This window comes from Cyprinodon variegatus, unplaced genomic scaffold, assembly GCF_000732505.1.
Source record: "Cyprinodon variegatus isolate N-32 unplaced genomic scaffold, C_variegatus-1.0 Scaffold205, whole genome shotgun sequence".
NCBI classification, from domain to species: domain Eukaryota; kingdom Metazoa; phylum Chordata; class Actinopteri; order Cyprinodontiformes; family Cyprinodontidae; genus Cyprinodon; species Cyprinodon variegatus.
In genome coordinates this window covers 471,011-493,789 of record NW_015150658.1, presented here as the reverse complement: position 1 = coordinate 493,789, position 22,779 = coordinate 471,011, and the positions used below count along the sequence as shown (strand labels likewise).

At 39.3% G+C, this 22,779-nt stretch overlaps 2 protein-coding genes across 3 annotated transcripts in view; one reads left to right on the top strand and one right to left on the bottom strand.

The window, feature by feature from the left end:
* fancm (Fanconi anemia complementation group M) overlaps positions 1 to 6,909 on the top strand; it is a 51,909-nt gene extending 45,000 nt beyond the window's left edge. The window contains exons 16-24 of the mRNA XM_015379997.1: positions 1,542 to 1,610; positions 1,770 to 1,889; positions 2,469 to 2,634; positions 2,715 to 2,821; positions 2,890 to 3,359; positions 4,373 to 4,466; positions 4,548 to 4,893; positions 4,979 to 5,273; positions 5,823 to 6,909. Coding sequence (XP_015235483.1) covers positions 1,542 to 1,610; positions 1,770 to 1,889; positions 2,469 to 2,634; positions 2,715 to 2,821; positions 2,890 to 3,359; positions 4,373 to 4,466; positions 4,548 to 4,893; positions 4,979 to 5,273; positions 5,823 to 5,952 — 1,797 coding nt within the window. The 3' untranslated portion in view covers positions 5,953 to 6,909. The remainder of the gene's footprint in view (positions 1 to 1,541; positions 1,611 to 1,769; positions 1,890 to 2,468; positions 2,635 to 2,714; positions 2,822 to 2,889; positions 3,360 to 4,372; positions 4,467 to 4,547; positions 4,894 to 4,978; positions 5,274 to 5,822) is intronic.
* An 864-nt stretch (positions 6,910 to 7,773) lies between these two features.
* Positions 7,774 to 16,541, bottom strand: slc25a29 (solute carrier family 25 (mitochondrial carnitine/acylcarnitine carrier), member 29). 2 transcript variants are annotated; one of them, XM_015379998.1, is made up of 4 exons: positions 15,983 to 16,541; positions 12,570 to 12,613; positions 11,419 to 11,502; positions 7,774 to 9,201 (listed from the first exon to the last, which is right to left on the bottom strand). In XM_015379998.1, exons 1-4 carry the CDS (start codon positions 16,014 to 16,016, stop codon positions 8,431 to 8,433), a joined length of 933 nt encoding a protein of 310 aa, XP_015235484.1. In that variant the 5' UTR covers positions 16,017 to 16,541; the 3' UTR covers positions 7,774 to 8,430. The 2 variants fall into 2 exon arrangements, with proteins under 2 accessions (XP_015235484.1, XP_015235485.1); XM_015379999.1 differs by having other exon boundaries at positions 7,775 to 9,201; positions 11,803 to 12,613; positions 15,983 to 16,539.
* Between the last annotated feature and the right edge of the window lie 6,238 nt (positions 16,542 to 22,779).

Genomic DNA, 22,779 nt, shown 5'->3' with positions numbered 1-22,779 from the left:
GAAATGCACCGATTATAACCTTGTTTCTTATTTAATAATGTGGTAAATTCACTCTTTAAAATGTATATAAAACATTTGTTATAGTTGATGCTAAATGTAGTAAATTATATGGATGTATATTTGTAATGATTTCTGCAGCATTATCTTATAACTTTGCAGTGGTTATTTTAAAATGCAGCAGTCCCTTTTTCAAAAAAGATATTATGATGCAGTATTTAATAATCAACCAATAACCGTTTTTATGTTCTTCCTACTAAGTGAATACATGCAATTAATGTCTTTTTTGTACTCGGAGCTTTTCAGTCTTAGAAATTATATTAAAATCTGCCAAACTGTGGTGATTTCATTTTTTTTATTGTAATTTCCTGTGTAAGAACATCACATAAACAGCTTTCTTAAAATAGACGGACTACTAAAACAACCTGTGCTGCAACAGCAGAATGCAGTAATAATACAACAATAATACGACATGTAAATGCAATCATCGATTTCAGGCACCAAAAAAGAAAAATTACTACATGACTTCCTTTTAAAACCAAATCAAAAATACATTTTTAGATGCTTGATGTGGCAGAAATTGTTACAAAATGCATCCATGGCTGTATTACATTTTAAGGCAATAATTACAAAGTGTATTTGTAGTCATAAGTGCTGCACAGTGGGGCAGTGGGTAGCACTGCTGCCTTGCAGCAAGAAGGTCCTGGGTTTGATTCCCGGCCCGGGGTCCATCTGCATGGAGTTTGCATGTTCTCCGTGAGCATGCGTGGGTTCTCTCTAGGTACTCCGGCTTCCTCCCACTGTCCAAAAGCATGACTGTTAGGTTAAATAGGTTTTCTAAATTCTCCTTAGGTGTGAGTGTGCATAGATGGTTGTTTGTCCTGTTTGTCTCAGTGCCATGCGATGGCCTGGCGACCTGTCCACAGGGTGTACCCGCCTCTCACCCTTAGACAGCTGGAGATGGCTCCAGCACCCCTCACAACCCCAGCAGGGATAAAGTGTGATGGAAAATGGATGGATGGAGGGTTGTAGTAATGTTTTATTACATTTTAAAGTATGAATTTGTTATATTACGCAATGCAGTGGTTAATGTTAGAACTGCTAAGACCACTTTTCAGCCAGTTCTGATTTTAGTTAATGGAGCAAAGGCACATAAAAGAAAAGTGTGATGTGTTGTTGCCCTTAGTAGTGTCCAAAAATGAAATTTTTATGAGAATTCTAATTTTAAGAGTCATTGAAGTTTGAGTGTTTTCTATTATCTTTAAGTCTTAATCATCAGAATTAAGAAAAATAAAGACTTGAAAAATTATATAAAAGCTTTACTTTCTGAGATGACTGGCGAAAAGATACGCCATGTTTTGCAGTACTTTAATTTTTTTATGTACCCGCATGTAAACCTCCATCCCCAAGACTCCATGGATCTTTTCTCTGGATAAATGTACTGATAATGAGTCTGTGCTGAAAAGAAAACAATATTGTTTCATATTAAAGTTTGATTTTTCTGCTGTGGGACATTATTGCTTTATTATTATTTTTTTTGCTAGTCCAAAGTCCTGAGTGATGTGGACTCCCCGGTGGTGGTGAAGAAGAAACGTGCCTCTGTTCTTAATGTGGTGAGATTATGAACATTACCTATAATTAGCACAGTTCTGTCTGGATTTTATGTCACAGAACAACACAAAGTAGTGCAGCGGTGAATACATTCTACAAATATGCATACAGCATATCTAACATTATAAATGTGCGACGTCTGATTATCCTCTTTCCCTCAGACTGACGAAACACAAGCCGAAGCTTTTTCTGATGATGATTTCCAAGACGACTCGATGTTGACACGCAGAAAAACGCCACCTGGAGCCAAGAGGCAACTAGTGCAACGGCCTCAGAAGAAGGTCGGTACATCAGCAATCGCCTTTACGGTGTGCAGTGAGGTGGATCTATGTGATTAGGGCCTATATTTCTATGTGGATACAGTGACGCCTGCCCAGATACAGCTATGTTAACAGTGCTCTTCTCTAAAATCTTTAACCCACTTTTAGATCCGTCAGCTGAAAATATACCTTCGTGTTTAGTCAGTTTAATTCCAAAAAAAGAAGTCACAAATCCACTGGACTTGGTTTCCAAGTTTAAAGACGTTTTGCTTAACATCCAAGAAGCTTTTTCAATTCAAAATATCAGGAATAACGTTGAGTTTGAAGTTTTATACAGTAGCTCAACAAAGCCTTGTTTTTGTTTAAAAACATGTAAATTGAAACGGACGAACGGGTCCGCCCCTTTGGAATTGGGGTTGCTTGGCTTCTTTTGTTAGCCTGCGATGCCCCATACCCGTCTAAGTGCCTGAAAGGTCGGTCGTTAAAGGGAATTGTTGGCCTGGCTGAATAGACGAGGTCCTCCGCTCTCCTGTACGGAGGCTGGGGCTGCGATGATAGCAGGAAGGGATTAAATCAGTTGCTTTGTTTAATCTGCTTCAGAACACGATGGGTCAAAAAGCACGTCAGTTTCTAGACGAAGAGGCGGAGTTATCAGAGGATGAGGAGGAAGCGGATGTTTCGTCTGATGAAGAAGACGGCGCAGAACTGAATCGGTCTCTTGAAGGCTTCGTTGTAGACAACACGCACCTGTCCCAGGGACTGGATGGTAACCTGCTCGGCCGCTGGCGCCTCCTTCAGATCTACTGTTCGGTCTACTTACTCTGGTTCTGTTCTTCTCCTCATCAGACTCAGAGATGCAGGGAGTTTACCTGAAGTCTGTGCGAAGTCCTGCAGTCCGGGGCAAATTTAAAATGTCCTACAAAAAACACCATAACATGGACATTTTTTCCCAGGTATGTTCTAATGGTTAAGTTTATCTTAACGATCATACAGATTTAGCTAAACTGACCTTTGCTCCCAGGTGCCAGAGATGGACGAGACATATGCAGAGGACAGCTTTGTTGTTGGCAGCGATGAAGAAGAGCTGGTGTGTAATGAGGAAGAGCCTGAAGACATCGAACTTCTCCCCGAGGTGTCATACATGGATGGGAGAAGGCAGTATGCAACCAGACGGCGCGTTTTTCTGCACAAAGCTAGAGCAAAGGCCGGAGCTGAGAACAGAACTGAGTCTGCTGCAGAGCAGAGGACCAAAACCAAACGCTCCCGGGTCATCTGCTTAGACGATTCCAGCGAGGAGGAGACGGGGGACGAGTGCAAAAACAGGGGTTCATCAACAGCTGGCAGCGCTGTCCCTTTACAGGCAAACAGGCCACATCCTGAACCCAGTGGGCAGAAATCCACGTCCTCTGCATCTGTAACCATAGCAACTAAAATCTCATCGTTGAGTAAAGGACAGAGGAGTTCACTGAGTGAAGAGCAGCAAAATGAGAGGTAAGAAATTGAACAACTTTATAACTACCTGGCTGCAGGCACTGAAACACATCATCTACTGATGTCATCATCTAAAGAGCTTCTTCGTTGTTTATTTAAAGCAACTCTGTGTCACTTTAACTTGAAAATGTGCTTAATTTTAGAAAAAATGTTATGGTTTTTCAGGCCTATAAGCACCACTCTGTAACTATAGAGGGTTGGATCCATCTCTGAATGAGTCATGTGACCCAGAGCGCCGCTTTATGGCAGTCTTAGCTCCACTTTAGCACCAAAGCTAAGAAAAAAGAACAAAACAGATATGACACCTGCTCATCTTTGATTCTCTGCTGTAGGATTTAATCTTATCTTTATAAGAAACTCCAAAAGGTCTGCCATCAGATTCTAGAACTGATGGAGCTTTTTTATTTGGCAACAGCACAACACTGCCAGTTGTTTTCAGGGGCACCAAACCTGGAAGTTAAAGATCAAGCGCCCCCTAGTGGCCGAAAGCTACACTGTTGTTTCAATTACCGTAACAGATACAGTAACAGAACAAGGTGAGAAACTTAGTTTGTGAGTTTGGCTTTAAGTCAAAGTCAGATATTTCATATCAGCAAAACAAATATTATACGTTTTCAAAGGTTATACGAATTATATCCCTTCATATAGTCTCCTTTAACAACTGCATTTTGTTTTAGTCTTGGTGTATTTATCCTGGTTAAATTTGTCTGATGATCTGAAAAAGAGGAAATCTGCCGTGGTAGCAGTTTTTAAACAGAAAACAAACACTACTGAGACTTGAAGTTACACAGGAACAGATTAACCCTTCACTGTTTTTTTTTTTACATGTGTTTAAACCAACAAGCCTCTCAGATATTAGAGCTTCCAAGGTACCATATGGCTGCTGTCTGTGCTCTTTAAGGTGTTTTCACTTATAACATAATCTGCTTTTGATTTACAGCAGAGATATTTTTTTTCTGAAACCAGGTCGCCTGGAGAAAGGGTTCTGATCATTCTCTTCCTTTTCCCCGCAGGTGTCGTCGAACATTAGAGAATCAGCATCTTCTCTCTGATGAGCTCGACTTCGCAGCACCAAAGCCAACTATAAATGCAGCAAAAGAATATCAGGTACTGTCCTAAGGACGATAAAAAGTCCCCCTCCCTGTGTGTGTGTGTGTGCAATAGCGACCTATGACTTTAACTCTGCAGGGACTCCCCACAACCAAAGCACCTCAAAGCTCCACTGCTCAGGCTCCATCAATGAACGGGCCGCCATCGCCGTCCGGGTCTGTCTCCATCTTGGTGGACAGCCGCTGCATCAGTAGCGGCGTGGAGCTGATGACGAGTCTCCGTCAGCGACACGGTGCCAACGTCCACGTTTGCTCGCTTGACAGCAGCTACTTCATCGTAAGCAACCGCATGGCCGTGGAAAGACTCAGCCAATCAGATTTAGCCGCAATGCAGAACCGGAAGCGACTGGTGGAGAGGCTGAGCAGCCTGCAGGGAATGTTTGAACGGGTTTGTGTAATAGTGGAAAAAGATCGGTCCAAGCAGGGTATGTTTTAAAAATGCATTTCCTGTTTTAACCAGTGTCACACAGAGCTGATGCCCATCGTTCATGTTGACCTTGACTGTTACAGGTGAAGTTTCCCGTCCCTTCCAGCGCACACGTTACTATGACAGCACTATAGCAGCTCTGGTTCGTGCAGGGATCCGCCTGCTTTGGAGCGATGGTGCTGAGGAGAGCGCTGGCTTGTTGGCGGACCTGGCGAAGCTGGAGCACCGTAAAGGTCAGGGCATCGCTGTGCCGCTGGAGGTCAAAGGGCAGCGAAGGCAGCAGACCCTGCAGCTGTACCAGAGTTTACCTTGGATCAGCCATGTGCACGCGCTGAACCTGCTGCACAACTTTAGCACCATCGCCCAGCTGATAAACAGGTAAATGTTCTGCAAGAGAAACTGCCCCATGTTTCTATGCACTCTGGATATGTTTAGATTCTGAAAAAAATATCTTTAAGATCTAGAAGGGGCGGGGCTTTTTACTTAGTTTCTTAACTCTAAATGAACTGTCTTAACTGTCCTTCTAAATAAATGTTGACCTTTTGACCTTGGCTCATAACAAAAGCTTCACAAACACCGAACTGATTGATACCAATTAAGTTTTAATTAGAGGAGGTGAAGCGGCTTGTTGACCTTTGGTGTCCTCTGGAAGGTTTTATTCATTTCTCTAAAGCTATAGCAGCACAAATGAGAATTTAACCCTCCAGTTTGCATCCATCCAGTCGCTCATCAGTTGTAAATTGCTTTTCTATCCATTTTCACCTTTAGCCCTACATCCATCCTTTTTCAAATTCTTTATCGAATACTCTGCAGATAATCTGTGTGATATGTTTTCATTTAACAATATTAGGACAAAGAAGTCAGAAATTTGGTCAAAGTAGATTTGTATTAACCTTGAATTTTATCTGCGTGTTGTTCTACCTGCAGCTCTGTAGAGGCAATACAGAAAGGAGGCTGCATGAGCAGAAGCAGAGCTGAGGAGATCTACCGCTGCCTGCGTTACAGCTGTGACTCCTCCTTCCTCTTGAACACTTCAAAAGCAGGAAAAAACAGCTAGAGCCCAGATGGAGACGAACCGGTTAAAACCTTAAGATTGTTTTATGCACAACTTAAAACCAGCTGAGCTTTATTTCTCTTTTTTTCTCCAACTTATTTGCCAAGGACGTACATATTGAGACTCAAAAGTGCCTTAATTCAACAATAATCTAATAAAAAGGGCTAAAGAAAATTGTTCCTTACATATTTATTTCACTGCATTTAAATTGCATTTTGCTTTAAACCAGGTAATTTGTCTGCAATGGATTTTATGTACAGGTTAACCAATTTGATTATACCTTTAAAAGCTGACAGTATTTCCAAAAGGATAATAGTTTTAAAATTTCTGTTAAAAATATGCATTAACTGAATTATGGCACTTTAGTCCCTCAATACAGCGATACCAGTTACTGTGTAACTATACCACCTGTGCTGACCTCAGTGAGAGAAGAGGCTCATCTTTTACACAATAAGTTAAAGCACAGATATCTAAATATTAAAGTTAATGGATAACATTTTATGTTTATCTTTTTCCCAATGCTCACTGGTTTCATTTTTACACCGACAGCAATTCTGTGACAGTATTAGCAACACTATGATCTCAATCAAGACATTTGAAGTATCATTTTGTATCATAATGTGTATATTATTTCTAAATGTACATAGCTGCAAAAGATGGAAATGTTTCTTTAATAAAACCAGTTATTAGCTTTTTTATATCCCTGCTTCTGCTGATCAACAAATATCACTAGAGGTCATTGTCTCCAACAGGTTTGTATGCAGCTTGAATCAACTCCTGCAAATTAACTCTTGAAAAATAAGTCTTTATTTTCAGCAGGTTTTTTCAAGGAACTACAGTCAAAAGGCTACTTTAGTGCAAAGTATTGTACACAATCAAGCACAGAACACAAAGCAGCATTTGATATCTAAAGCATCCCAAAAGTATATCAAATCATTTCCACCTATAAAAAAAATGCAAAAGAAATTACAAAACTACAGATTTACAGCTCATACTGAAGCCTTGACAAAAATATGGGGGGAAAAAAAGAGCAGTTTCACATTACGTACACTGTGTTCACTCTGCAATCCAACATCTGCATCATCTACACACAGGTTCCTGTTTCTGCATGTCTGGTTTGTGTCCCCCCTGTTCACTTTTCTCCATATTTTAAATTTTATATGCAAACATTCATCGTAAACAGTCAAATAAACCGGTCTTTCAAAAGGGCAGCTACTCCAGTCTGGTGGGTTTATTGGGTGGTGCTGATTGGACAGAGCTGGTCTGATGCTGCACCCTTGTGGACAAAGTGACTCCTGCTGACAAGGAAATAGTTCATTTGGATTTTGAAAATCCCGTTTCCAACAACTTTAGTAGTTTAAAGCAAAGCAAAAAAAAAAAAAATCCAACTGGTACAAAACAAAGTCAGACTTCTTTTGCTTCAACCATACATACGGTTATAAGGTGCTTCAGTAAAAACAGACAGGAGGAGGCCGCTTTACTTTTGATTTAAGCTCGGATTAAATACTGGGAAACTACAGAAAGATCTGATCCAAAGAGGTTTATGTAACAGTGTGCTAAGAGAATCTGAACTACATTCAGAGTGAGGTGAGCCTCACACAGCCAAAACACAAAGTAAAGTTCAGTGACCTTAAAAAAAAAAAACAAATAGAATTACCCTTTGGGAACTTTCTGCAATATCAACATCTGTATTTAAGCTGTTATTGCAAGATGCCAAATAATCAAATGATACGATTATTTTGCTAATCAATTAATCGATTGATTATAATCAGATTTTGTTAAGAGATTTTTTTAACAGATTTAAACCAGGTAAAACTAAAACTTTTCCACTTGTGGATGGAGCACATTAACAGGTGAAAATTATTATTTTTTATCTTGAATGCAAAATATATATATATATATTTTTTACAATTTTAATATAACTTCTGCTCTAAGTGGGTTTTTATCTGTCAGCTAAAGGCATGATTTATAGTCTCTATACCCCAGTCAACGATTACCCTATTACTGAATTAGTTGAAATTTAGTTCAATCGATTAATTGTTTCAGCCCTAGATTTAACATGTTTTAGTAAAATTTTACTGCTATAAAAAAAGAACAGAGCTGCACTGATTTGGATGCATAACTGTTACTTTTTTGGCTACCAAGTATTTGAATGCACAATTCAGCATGTGCAACTGCTAACCGGGATACCTTCTAACAGGTATGACTCCATTCTGACCTAAACACTTATTTTTAAACCATACATGTTGGTAATCATCACAGTCACAGTACAGTTTTCTAATGTTTTGAGAACTTGCTCTTTGTACAAAAGCACGTGTTAAAAAGAATCCATTTATATACAAATGCAGCTTTTAGTAAAAAAAAAAAAAAGTTTATTTAAATACCACGGATGGATGGGTCCTCACCTGAACAGGTGGCTCATCAGCAGTCAGCTGTCTATAGTCATTATGAACAGCTAACTGACCACAAACCTGCCTGCCTCTACATGCTGGTGGGCTGCGTCTGCTGCTGCAGAGGCTGCAGCTGCACAGGCTGCGGCTCTGATGTCGGCATGCTGCATTCCTCCTCCCGTCGCATGTACATTAAAAACAGAGTCACTGTGGCGAACGTTGTTGCGTTCACCGGAAACGCACGGAGCAGCGTGGACGTGAGCCCGCGGGTGAAGACCCTGTAGCCCTCCTTCTGCACGCTCTGCCTGACGCAGTCCATGATGCTGCTGTATTTGTTGACGCCCCCGACTCCGTCAGCCTGCAGACGCGACTTGATCACGTCCACCGGATAGGTGGAGAGCCAGGAGGCGATGCCGGACATTCCACCAGCAAAGAGCAGCTTTGGGATCATGTAAGGGTCTTCTGGCTCACACCCCAGTGAACGCGTCAACACGTCGTACGCCAGGAAGTACACGCCGAAGCCCGGCGTCTCACGCACCAGGGTGGTCACCATGCCGCGGTTGATCCCCCTGAACCCTTCCCTCTTATAGATTCTCACCAGGCAGTCCAGGGAGTTTTTGTACATCTTCTTCTTTGACTTTTTCTCCCCGGTTCCCTGCATCTGCATGCGCGTCTTGGCCAGCTCCATTGGGCAGCAGATTACACACTGGATTGCTCCAGCGGCAGCTCCAGCCAGGAACTGGTTGAGAGGCGTGTCGTTGCCAAGATGCCGCATAGCGTTGCCTTGGACGCCAAAGACTATCGCATTGATGAAAGTCAGGCCCATCATTGGAGAACCGATGCCTTTATACAGACCAAGCATCTGCAGACAGGGAGAGAAAGAGTCAGGCTCTAAGTCAAAGTTTTGTTGACATGCAAAGCAAAGTTAAAATTATTTGTTAAAGGTGTTAAGGTACAGTATAGCAGTCCAATTTGCATAAAATAGACAGCAACATGTGGGACGAGAGTTTCTTAAAGCTCTTATGATGCAGCAGAGGTTTAAATGTTGCAAAAGCCAAAATCAAAAAGTTAGAAATTTGGCTGAACCAAATTCTGCTTAAAAAAAACAAAAACAAAGGGTCCAACTAAAGCACCAATAAAAAATATTCAGTTTGAGCCCAAACCTGCCAAAAAATAAACAGACTAGCAATTAAAGGTACATTCAATTACTTCACTATATATAGTAAATATAAACATAAAAAAAGTTGTTTTTTTTTAGGATTTTATTAATAATTTTACATTTGTAACTATTTAAGAAGACATTTATTTAATGGTGCATGGTTGCTGGTGTAAATGTTGATGTAAAAAATATTTGAATTATGAATTATTTCATAATCCAAGCATTTTATAAGTTTCAGTTTAGTTTTTGTTATATTTTTTTCCCTTACACCACTTACCGCAGGCAAAACTAGAAAAAAATAGGAATAAAAGAATAAAAATAGGAGATAAAATCCAAGATAAGGACACTCAGCTACAGCAACACGATTGGCCCAGTCACTACCCGATCCGTCCTCCGCATACGCGAACAGATATACATCCGGGTGTCCAAAAAGAATGTAATTATGGTACTAAAATTAGTTATTTCTATCTTTAACTCACTAAAGAATGCTAATACACATCTTTAAACAAATGCTTTATGACTTTTGTGAGACAATGTTGATGCTTTTCACATTTTCTTTGTTAAACTGCTTGTCTGACGTCATCATGGGACATGCTCAGAGCAGACTGCTTGTCTGACGTCATCATGGGACATGCTCAGAGCAGTCTGGCAAAATATGATTAAACCATGTTAATCTTCATTTTAGTTGTTTCTTTAGATTACGCTCTATATACTAAAAGTTTAAATCCAAAGCCGAAAACGTTAGCCACAGGAAGTAGCGTAGGATCCCATTTCCGGTGCAGAGGCAACTGATAAAACTGGGAGGATTTTAAGGCATTTATTTATCAGGAAATACATTATTAACCTTTAACACATTATATTTTAGTACGTTTACCATTTTTGATGGAGGAAAAACGTCATTTAGGGCTTAATAACAAAATAAAATCGAGGGCGACCCAGATCTAGATGTGTAAATGAGAACGGATCGTAATTCTGTGACAGACTTGACTGCCTTAGCTGCCATCTGCTGTTTTAGGGGGGTACAGTGAGAAAAGAAACAAGAAACTAGACCTTATATTTGTGATTAATGATAAAGATTCAAACTTAATTTACCTTTAACTCATTATGTAAACTTCTATTACAGTTTTTTTTTATTCTATTTGTCTGTTAAAAATATTTTGTAATTTGTTTTTGTCATTTTATTAGTTTTAGTTCATATTTGTTCAGTGAGTCTATGGTTCGATCAGCTTCGTGTTTTTTTTTTTGTAACACGGCCTTAAGCTGACCAATGACCCGACAGCGGCTGACTGTCGGGGGTAATAAAGCAACATGATTGGCTTAGAGCCGTAAGAGCGCAGCCAGAGACACATTATTATGCAGGGCTGAGAATAAAACTGCTATAAACCAGAATCATATTGTGCTTTCATCAAGCCGAAGCATCTTTCATGTTTGTTTCGGACCAATGTTTGGATCAAAGGTGGGGTGGTCTGGTGCACATCTTTATTTTTGGGGTATCATAGTAAAGGAGACTGAAGATTTTCTACAAGGTTTGTGATGGGTGCACCATTTTCCTTCTACTTCACAATCCTGCGTCACATTGAATCACATTTAAATGCATCCAAATTTCTGTGTGCAATAAAAATGAGGTTTGATCATAAGCTGGAGGACAGAGTAGAGCTGAAATGCTACATAAGGTGAATCATAATTCCCCCATATGCCAAAGCAATGAGCCTGAGCGTACGCCACAAATAGCACATATGTCTCCCGCCTTATTTAGCCCATGCAGGATTGAGGCCTCACTGACCCCGGCTGACAGGGACGCCTCGTTTGCTTGCTGATGCATGTAATCGCAGATAGGACCGTAACCAGACACTCGAAAAGATCTGCGCAAGTGAAACCTTCATGTAAAACCCTGGAAGGAGAATTGTAAGCTACACTTACCGACTCCTGGCGTACAATTGACTGAAAGCAGTGAAACGTCCCACGGTAAAGAGGTTTGTCCACATTTTGTACCTGAAGCCGCACCTGAGGATGACAAGGCGAACGTTAGCGCTGCATAGAGGGATGTTTGAAGCCCCAAAAATAAAACCCATAGAGTACAAAGCAAAACTCTGTCATGTACATGTGCAGGGAAATAAGCAGACATTCACTTTAACCGTTTGTTTCAGGGTTATAAATGCTTATGGGGTGCAACATGTGGGAGAAGAGTAAAAAAATTAAGAAAAAAAAAAAAGAAGAAAAGAAAAAACGCCTTCTTGGCTTTATGTTTCTATAGCTGAAGACAGGACATTGGGTGAGATAAAGAAAGACCTGGACCATACTTACTAGGTCACATTTCCGTGGAGAGGTTGTTTATTTCTCTCTCTCATCTACAACACAGTGACACTGTAGCTGTTAAAGACAGCCGCCCCGAGCCCCAAGCAGACGCCGGCTCAGGGAGAAATGACATCAAAAGCAAGGTGTAAAGAGAACTACAACCAAAAAAAAGCCATTCACCATCTTCGTGTTCCTTTAAACAAGCTCAAACTAAGTCACTAACACATTTGCCTTCATATGAAGCTTTCTCACCTTGCCAGGATTTTTCGAACAGACATATGTGACTCTGGATTGCTTAAGAAGCTAGTGGCTTCAAGAAAAAAACTCCAGACTATCAGTGATAGAATGTTAAGGCCTTTTTTATTTTAGTTAAAAAACAGAACATTTTGTACTTAAAAACTTAAGTTTAGTAACTTGGTAACTTTTGTACTTAAAAAAAAGAAAGGTTCCATTCGATTAGGGAGTCTTATTCCTTTAAATGAAGCCAGTCTTTCAGAGGCCTTCCTCTCAATAAGCAGTTATTGCTACTTTATGTAAACTTTTCATTTTTTAGCACCTTTCTAGTTAAACGCATTTAATGATAAACATGCAAAGAAAGTTTTTAAGTTCTTAGTTTGTCAAGTATTATCAGCCAAAAAATATTCACACTGGGTTTACATAGCTTTATAATTAGAAACATAAGTTGTTCTGGCTTAACACTGAAACACCAACTGTGTTAATTAACCCTATTATTGCCTAACAAGATTAAAAGTAAAGAGGAATTAGCAAACACCCACCTTTACAGTATCGAATGGATGCCCGACCAAAACGCCAGCAGCACCTGCAGAAAATGGAAGAGATCGAAATTCAGATTATTTTATTTTTATTATTTATTAAGAAAAAAACGGGTTACATGAAATGCTGGAGTTGGACTCAGAACAGCTAAGCTGAATGTTTTTAGTGAGATAACACTGATCTGACCTTCATTCTGCTGAGAAGAAAACAATGCAAAACACCGAGTAATCTAATGCCCCCTCTCATTTCTGCACACCGCCTGTCAGCTGGCTGAAAGAGGGCTCCTACTTTCTCCCTCAGGCTGACAGAAAACGACCTCGAAATGTCTTGAAAAAATGTCTTGAGATTGCCAAGACATGGTGTGGAAACGGAAGGAGCACCACCCATCACTTTAATTATGGATTGATTAAGATTGGGTCCATTTAAATATCATGTTGTTCTGTTTGTGTGTAATTATGTAGATCATATGTTGGATAGCAATGGGGTCACGTTTGTAATTGTGGAAAGCACCATCTGAATTAAAATAATGGTATGAAAAGAGCTTTATAAATAAAGTTTTATTGATTGATTTAATGGAGTGGCATCGTTTCAAATTTACAGTCAAAATGTTTTAAATGTTTTCATGCCTAATACAGATTTCTTTCATATTTGCATATTCTGTCTCACCTGGAGAAACAGGTAACAGAACCGGACTGACAGCACGAAGTAGGGTAAAATATATCAAACACCAGAAACATTCTCTAGTCTAACCGGAGAATCCTGTTGATTGTTATACCATGAAAATGTACTGATTTCCTAATTAGCAGCTGTGCCCCATTTCTTTTTGTCTCTGTGAAATTATGAACTTTTGTCCTCTGGCTCTGTGTTTTGGTACGGAGTCAAACCGTCAGTTGGTCAGCGCACTGAAAGCAGTGACGTCAGTTGTAGTGTGGCTCGTCCTTGACTCGTGTTAACGACCCCAAAACTATTTTACAGCAATTTTGCTGCACTGTGGGTCAAAATAGCTTTTTATTGCTCATTGAAATCAAAAACTCCTTATGTTTTCTAAAAAATAAATTCCTTGAAAATGCAGAGCTATTCCTCCATGAACATCAGGCCATTGTGATAAATGCAAATACCTCTGCTGGTTTTAACTTGTTTAAAGTAAACCTTGTGAGTGAGCTACTGACTTTGGGAACATATTTCAAAGAGAGTTAATAAATCCCTGCGTCAATAGAACACATAAGTGGGTCATTTCTGGAAAAACAAGTAAATCATTGTATTCTATGCAGAATGCAAATCAGACTTTGGCATTTTTCCTTTTTCTGTGGTGATCGCTTTCATTCAGAGGGGATCTTTATGATAATTTTTTTTTTAAATCAACAATAGGCAGTCAAAACTCCAACATTTGATTCTGAAAACAGCAAATAGTTTCAATGATGAGGTTTCTTCATCTAAGCATCTCTAATTACAGGAACCACAAGGAACTCAGTGACTCAATTAAAGCAATCGAGAGCTAAAGGTAATTTCACAATAACAGCAGTTCGTAGGAGTTTGCCTTTATTTTTTAATCAGTAAAAATTATCAGAACAAAAGTTGATGCAATCAACCATCCAGTCGCCTTTGAGGGTGTAGGGATGACTGCTCCCCAGTGGTGTCAAAAGTACGCACATTTTTTTAGGCAAGTAGAAGTATAGATACTGCAGTTTAAAAACACTGGTAAAAGTTGAAGTATCAACTTGACCTCTTTACTCAAGTAAAAGTGAAAAAGTATGTGCTCCAAAAACTACGTTAAGTATAAAAGTATAAAGTAACCTTTAAAAAAAAAAAAAAAAAAAGCCACTATATGAATTGAAAGCTAAATTTTTCGACTATTTCATAAATTCTTTGAGATAGATGGAGAGATAGGATGAGGGAGGTCTTTTTGGTCTCCATCTCCCAATACGCTCTCACCTGTGTCCGACCTTTCAGACATTTCAACATCTTTTTCTGAATCCTAGCATGGCATAGACAATACACATTTGCAGTTTAAAGAACTCCTGCTTGCTTCTGATGATTTCCTTTTGGTAACAAATGAGTGTTTGCATTCTATGACTCATCCAATTATACCGGTTTTCACTAGATGTGGATGGCGCCAGTGATTGGCAATGGATGGCGCTCATGACGTGAAATAAATATTTATAAACATTAAACTGAAGCCAAAATGTAACGAATAGAAAGTAGAGATACTTGTGTGAAAATTTAATGAGTAGAAGTCAGAAGTAGGAAGAAAAATAAAGTATAGATACCTAAAAAGTGTACTTAAGTACAGTAAAGAAGTATTTGTACTTTGTTACTTCACACCTCTGCTGCTCTGTTAGTAAATACATTTTACTAGATATACTTTATAAATTGATCCAACTCTAATACAAACAATTCAAGTTGGTTTTGGTCCAAATGCTTTTTACCCTCAATTATGAAATAGAGCTGTCTGTCTCTAGTAAAGCACACAGATGCTTTTTGTTGCAAATTATCATTTTATAAATAGCCCATCCTAAATGAAAATCCACATTATGATCTCACACAAAAACATGTTATGTTATCTAAAAACACCTTGCCTGTGCCTACTTTTCCACTATGGATTAGTATATCAATCAGTGCAGGTGTTGGTATAGTGGATCTCTCAGCCAGATTTCAGATCAATCATGTCATGTAGTGCCACATCAGGTTGAATCTGTTCACCTTCTATCAAAAGCTGTGCATACCCTGTTTGCAAAAGGCCTTGGGGAGGAACAAAACAGCTGACAGGATTCCCAAAGGTTCCTGGTGCTGAGCGTCAATGAAAGTACATTTACTGAGAAAGCAATGAAATCTGTTATGAAGGTCATTCCTGCTAATTTTACTGCTCAAAAGAAACTTTTCCATACTTCAAACTTAAATTTCCCAGTTTCTGATATTTTTTACACTAGGTTACTCTAGGCTTCTTGTTCAAACAGTGTAATCTGAAACCCAAAGTATCTGAGAACCAATTTCTGAGTTAATCCCAGGTCTTTTTAAAGGAAAACTCCCAAAAGATGGAGGCTACTGGTTACAGGACAGATGGAGCACATCATGATAGCCCAGGTTTAACCCGGCAGCAGTGAATCGGAGCAGAATGATGCCGTTTCCTGATCCAGCTGGAGCAGATCTGAGGAGCACCACTCCCTGGATCTTAGCTGCAGGTTAGAAATCCCAAAAAGCCGCATCCGGGTTTGCTCCCAGCTTCAGTAAACTAGCTCAAAACCCCCTTCCTCCCATCCCAGCGTCTTTTTAACCCCACTTAGCTCAGGATTTAGGTCTGAAACTCGCAGTTTCTTCACCCCCATCAGCTGAATGAGCTTCCTCGGCCCCTAGATGGAAAATAACCACCGAGGCTAATGCTAGCAGCGATGCTAACCCCACACCCGAAACCACTCACCTCCAATGCATCCAGCAGCGAAGTCCAGGGCCATTACTTTAGAAAATGCACAGATTGGAAGATTTACTATTGGTTTAAATTATAGGAATATGTAATTCGCCACGAATTTTTAAAAATTGGCTAGCTCTGAATCAGATTAAAGCTAACTATTTACCCCCCGGGCTCGGTGGATTGATGGGAAGGTAAACAGTTAGTCCTGCTAATAAAAGAGCCGCTATCACTTGGAGAAGATTGTCTTATTATTTTCCTCCTATTAGACTCGCTCTTCCTGCTGGACCTTTCTATTTCTGTGAGGCGGAGATTGTAGCGGAAAGCAGGCAGCGCGTGCGTGTCCTTTTTAAGCGGCCCAATCGGATCCCTCGCAGGCAGCCAACTCCCCTAGCGAGTCCCGTCCGCCCCCCGGATCCATTGGCTGCGGCGGATTAAAACAGGGTTATAATTGTCGCTGCTGATCTCATAGCGTCAAGATCAACAGTGTTATCGCTGTGGTCCTCTACAGCTTGCGTTAGCCAGCAAACTATGATAGCAAGGCTCAAACTGTGTGACCCTGAACAACGTGAGCTGCTGGATACTGAGCCAACACCGCGGGCTGAAACATCCAGTGACTCAAACTAGAAAAAAATTCCAATCCACAGGATTATCTGGACAATACAGAAACGTTAAATCATTACAGTAATAAAATAACAAAGCAAACTTCCACAATAAATGAATGGGTTTCCAACATAAGACAAAAAACTGGGTTTTCAATGTATAAAAGTGACACCATAGCCTACACAATCGCGGGGAACCAAAAACAAAGCCTTGTTTTGGCTCAGAAAACATGCAAATTGAACTGGAAGTTCAGGTCCGCACCTTAAGAATGGGGAGATGTTTGGGTTCTTTGTTAGCCTGCAATACCTAATACCTGTCTATGGTATTGGGGGGGGGTTGATAGTGGGCAGGAATCAACTCTATCCCTGCATTGTAGGTTTTGAGTCCACGCCCTCTGTTTAAGGTTGTTTTTTCTTTCTTACATTAATGACTTCCTACTTCCCGCTATCCTTGCCTTTAAACTTCTTCAAACTGGAAAACAAAGTCCAGTGGATTTTCTTTTAACTTTTTTGGAATGACTATGACCTGGATGACTGAGAATCTTCATCAGCAAACGCACAGATGAATCAGAAAAACATGAGCTAAAATGGAAGTCTTACTCTTACCTAAGAAGATGGGTGGTGGATGATCTGCTTGTGTTGGTCCACAGGAACTTGACACCTCTCTGTTCTGAAAAGCTTTATCTACTTAGTTCTTGAGTTTTTCAGTCTTGCCAAAAAGTTGTGGATCGCTGCCAATGACTGGTATGGATTGTGGATTTGTAAAGGATTCTTCTTTTTTTTTTTTTTACATAATATATAATAAAATTACATTAAACAATCTTTACTTCCCACGTTTCTTTGTAATATATCTAATATCTAATTCTTTAGTTTTCTCAAATTCTTTAAAGCAATTTCTATTTGTTCTAAATGATATTTTTTACATACTAATATCACACATTTTATTGTTTAATTTTCCTCACAATGGCCACATTTTCCTGTACTGTTTTTATATCTAAAAAGTTTACAATTCAGTGCCATGTGTCCAAATACTAACCCTGTTACTGAGGTTTTCCTCCTTTCTGTTCCTGCTTCCGTTTCCTGTAAAACCATCTCCCTTTACCTTCTCTATTCCATCTTTTCTGCAATTCTTTCTTCAATTGGCATTTGGTAAATACCATCCAAACCTACAGAAGTACCAATACCAGTTCTAATCACAGTGGTATCACTGTGTTTGATTGGCCAGAAAACTGGTCTGACCTGGACCTCATTGAGAATCTATGGAGAATAACGACGGCTTAGAGACGATCTGCAAAGATGCAGAGAACTGAGGTCTTTTGCCTGATCATTGCTCTGTAGAGCTCAGAGTTTCAAAGTGGTTAAAGATCTGGAATCTGGCAAGATTTTAGCAGTGTTTACAAAGTTTAGCTTCAACAAATTTAAAGAAATCGAAAAGTCAAAGTAAAAAGTACAGTGGAATACAACATTTGGCCTATATACTGCATCTCATTCTCATTGTTGTCCTGAGCTCCCTGCTAAAGTTTCCCTTAAAATCTAGGGCTCAATATATTCTTTATATGCACAGCAGTAAAGTACCTATAGTAGAAAAGAGGTACATCTGGGAGAGTTTCTATGTGAAGACCAGAACAACCTGTTATCTGCTAAAGATGTTGAGCAAGATCCAAACAGGTGTTTCTGATTAGTTTCTAGGAATTTTTGCTCCGTTTCTAACAGAGAAAAAAAATGGTATTTTCTAATACCATTTGTGAGCAAGATTTTATTTTCAAAATTGCCTATCTTTGTTACTTCAATACGTTTTGTGTTTGAATGACAGTTTGAATGTGAATTATAACTTTTTATCCAGAAATTCTTGGAAATCCCTTCATTTTATCAGTTCATGAATAAGTGGCCATATTGGCCCCTGGAAGAGCTCCAAGTACTTTCTTATTGCAAGAATTGAGGTTTTCTTACAGTGGATTTCTCAGCATTTCCCTGTTGATCAAAGTCACGTTCTGCTCAAACAGGTTTCATCCCTCATGTGCCAGTCATTTAAAACCATTTCTGAACTTCTAATCACTGATGCTCACTTTATTGTAACTTAGTGGAAACAGTACATGCTGTACATAAACAGTTTGCTCTGGGAACAGTGCTACATTTCAAAGTATCCTCAACCCCCTCTTTTAATATAAAAAATACAGTTTTCTAATAACAAAATCCTTTATTAAGAGGAGATGCAATTAGAACCAACCAAGTCCTGAATAAACAATGATTATTCCCCTTTACCAAAATAAGAGCTAACCAAATTCTTTAAAAATCTACGTAGGTTAAATTTCATCAGCAGCGAGCAGATTTTTTCCTGCCTGTAGAATCAGCCCATTTAAGGACAAATGAAAAGCCTTTAGAAGCCAAGGTAACCCAAAATTAAATACAAATTTATGCTTGCTGTAGAATTAGGTATGACAAAAATGTATTAATTAAAATATGATAAAACAAAGTTTAAAAAACGTTTATTATATTTGAGTTTAAGTCTGTAAGTTTTTAAAAATCACTTTTTTGTCATATTGGCTAAAACTGTCCCTATGCCCAGACAGCAGTACATGTGATATGTAACCTGTGAAAAAAACTGCTTCAATTGGTCCCGCATACTGCCTGTATTTCAATCTGGAAAGAATATTTCGGGACGAGTCAAAACAACCAATCACAGCCAGAGGAGCGTCTGATGGAGTGTCAATCACAGCTCACACACGCTGAATCCGACAGACAGTAGCTCATCATGTCGCAATCTACAAAAATCTATGAACAGATGGAAACCAAAATAACTGACATTAACCCATCTAGAAGGAGGTTTATAAAGCCATTTCTAAGGTGTGGGATGATTGTGAACCACAGACCTGAACAGTGGCCATCCTATCAAAACGTCCCAAAGGAAGCATCAACAAATCATCCAACTGCAGTTCAGAAAAGAGCAACTTATCTACATTAAAACACACTGGTGTTAGAATGAGCTGAGCTTCCCATAGTCTAAATCTTTTGCTTGAATCCTGCTCTTAGCCTGGAGATCCTGAAGGATGTTTTAGTATCTTAAAAAAGTAAAAAAAAATAAAAAAAAAACACAATCCACTGGACTTGTTTTCCAAGTTTCCCATGCAGGAAGCATTTTCAATTCAAAATGTCAGAATTAGCATTGAGTTTGAAGCTTTATGTAGTAGCCAAAAAAATAGTTTTGGCTTAGAAAACATGCAAATTGAACCACCCCTTAGGAATGGGGAGTCCTTTTGGGTTTTTTGTTAGCCTGTAATACTCAGTACTGTTCTATGCCTCTGAAAGGGGGGTCTTTAGGGGCAATTGTTTGGCTTGGCTGTCCAGGCGAGATGTTTTGTCCCCTGCATAGGGGTGGGGAGTTGAAATGATAGTGGGAAGGAATCAACTCTATTGCTGCATTGTAGTTTTTGACAGCTTAAAATCTGAGTCCACCCCATCTGTTTAAGGTTAAGGTAAGTGGCGGCCTAGTGGTTAGGGCATAGGGATTTGAATCCTGAGATTGGGAGTTTGATACCCCACTCTGGGTCCCTTAGCAAGACCCTTAACCCCACACTGCTCCCTGGGTGCTGCACAATGGCAGCCCACTGCTCCCCAAGGGGATGGGTTAAATGCAGAGATACATTTCTCCAATGTGAGATCAATAATGTTCAATTATTATTTTAAACCACCTGTCTTCTTTGTCCAAAATGTGAACATTTGTCCAAAATGTGAACATTCTGGTCCTAGAATGAGCGACCCTTGTGCTTAAGGTGCAAGTGGACAGCAGAGTCCTAAGCAGAGGAGGTGGCGCCTCTGTGTTGAGCCATGCATCTGTGGAGAGGTTGTTTGGTTTCTCCAATATAATGATCAGAGCTTTCCTCACTGCATTGAACTGCAGACACCACTCCGCTCATATTTAGTCTTGGGGTTTTGGGGATGTCTGAGAAACTTAACCAGCAGATGTTTTAGCATCATTTTATCATCTTAACTTTAACCTCAAGTGCAAATTGACCCAAAACACAGCAGTAATTCTTACCTTTTGAATTCCTGAAAAAAGTAAAACCAAATACAATTTTTGTAGTAGAAAATTCCAAGCCTGTACTCCTATCAAATTGAAATTATGTGGCATTATTGCATATAGGCTGTTTATACCAGAGAACCTTCCAATGTGGGTCAGGTAAATCAGATTCCAAAGAAGGCTGAGTAGAAACTGCTCCATAGCGATGTGAGTAATGGTAGTCATCTCCTTCTAAAAGCAGTACGAGTTTTTAAGTTTCCTTTTTCTTCCAAAATGGGCTCAGTTTGGTTTAAATAACGTGTTTCTGTTAAGCAATGAACCCATTATTAAAAAAAATATATTTTTTTTTTTCTAGTAAACTGTATTTGGTGATATTTGTTTGATGATCTAAAACATTGGCTTCCATAATAAATATTCAATACATACTGATTTTATTCATAAATATCTTATTTTAAGTTTAAAAAAAACAAAATAAAGTTTTGAACATATGAGCTTAGCTTTATATGCACCATGTGCAGAGATCATCTGAACAGAACTCTTTCTTTGCTCAGACCAGCTCTGCCTGATGTAGTTCACTTAAGCAAGACACAGGTAATATGTAACAACCAATAACTCAAGTTTTTACCCTTAAAAATTAACATCCTGAACAGAAAGAACTTTGTCTGACATTTCTAACAGACACCAGTTAAAAAATAGAACAGGGTCAATCCAAAAGGTTAAGGTTAGCATGTTTTTAGCATTGCTAAATCAGCTCTCATTCTATGTTTGGAAACAATTGTTCTGCTGGAACCATCAGACCAAAACTGTTTCTCTGATTAACATCAGTAGAGATATACCAAATTTAAACCTATATTCAATATTATTACTGTTGCTACTGCCAGCATTTGATGACTGTATCAAATATATTTCCTCTCTTTGGACACTATGAAAAATAATGATCAAACAGCAGACATTTCTTCTCTACAGCCAACCAACAATAATGAATTGGTCACATGACCAATCCCTATCTCACTAAATATAGGAGACGAAGGGATCAAAATACATGGTGGTTAATAATCGGCGACGCAGTGGGCAGCGCTGCTGTCTTGCAGCAGGAAGGTTCTGGGTTCGATTCCTGGCATGGGGTCTTTCTGCATGGAGTTTGCATGTTCTCCCTGTGAATGCATGGATTCTCTTGCTTCCTCCAACAGTCCAAAAACATGATTGTTAGGTTAATTTGCTTCTCTACATTGTCCTTAGGTATGAGTGTGTGTGTGTGTGTGTGTGTACTCTGCCTCTTGCTCATAGACTGCAAAGATAGGAACTGCCCCCACCATGACTCTGACAAGCACTAAGCAGTAGAAGATGGAGTGATGGAATATCAGCCTACTTTTAATTCAGGGACATGTTAAAAAAATGAGTCACCATGCTCACAGTGAAGCCAAACAAATTCTGGATAGAAGTTCTATTTGCCTATAAGGAAAAGATTCAGCTCTAGGGTCACAAGGATGATATGTATGTTTGCAATAATTAAAGTGAAGCATTCCACTCAAGCAGAGTGGTGGTAGCGGTATACTGAGGGTTTCTCCGGCTGCTAACTGTACCGGTACCTGGAGTAACTACAAATTCTTTATCTTCAGCTCTGATTAGCTTTGGTTCTGGTCTGCGGTGATGCTCAGGGTACTAATGTATTCCATTTGTCCTCATTCAACTGGAACACCCCTAAAAGTAGGAATATTTAAGAAGTCTTAACAACAGCAGTTACCCTTTTCTACTTTATCTGTAACAGTTCATTATTTATGTAGCATTATGTAAATTGCCTGCATAATACTTTTACATTATTAATTGCTGTTGATATGAAAAGAGCAACACTTTTAACTGTGTTTTTGACATTTTCATGGCTGTAATAGTGGCTATAGTGGCCGTGGAGAATAGGAAGGTCTAAAACGGGTGTCAAAGTAGTTCCAGAAAGGGCCGTGTGGCTGCAGGTTTTCTTTCCAACCAAGCAATAGCACACCAGACTCCATTCATCGAGTAATGTTCAGATTGGACTCACTTGATGAGATGACTGGAGTCTAGTAACCTGACTCCACCAGATGGATTTGCTCCATATATCCATCTGGAAACCTTCCGTTGAAGTAATTTTGGGAAGGGGCCAAAATACTGGTTAGCTGATTGGCCTATGTTGGTGATAGACGGGCCAAATAAAC

Coding starts and splice junctions, on each gene's coding strand:
- slc25a29 (XM_015379998.1), bottom strand. CDS start 16,016: ATGGCCCTGGACTTCGCTGCTGGATGCATTGGAG. Junction 12,614..15,982: donor CGCTGCTGGATGCATTGGAG/GTGAGTGGTTTC, acceptor CATTTTCTGCAG/GTGCTGCTGGCGTTTTGGTC. Junction 11,503..12,569: donor ATCCATTCGATACTGTAAAG/GTGGGTGTTTGC, acceptor TGTCATCCTCAG/GTGCGGCTTCAGGTACAAAA.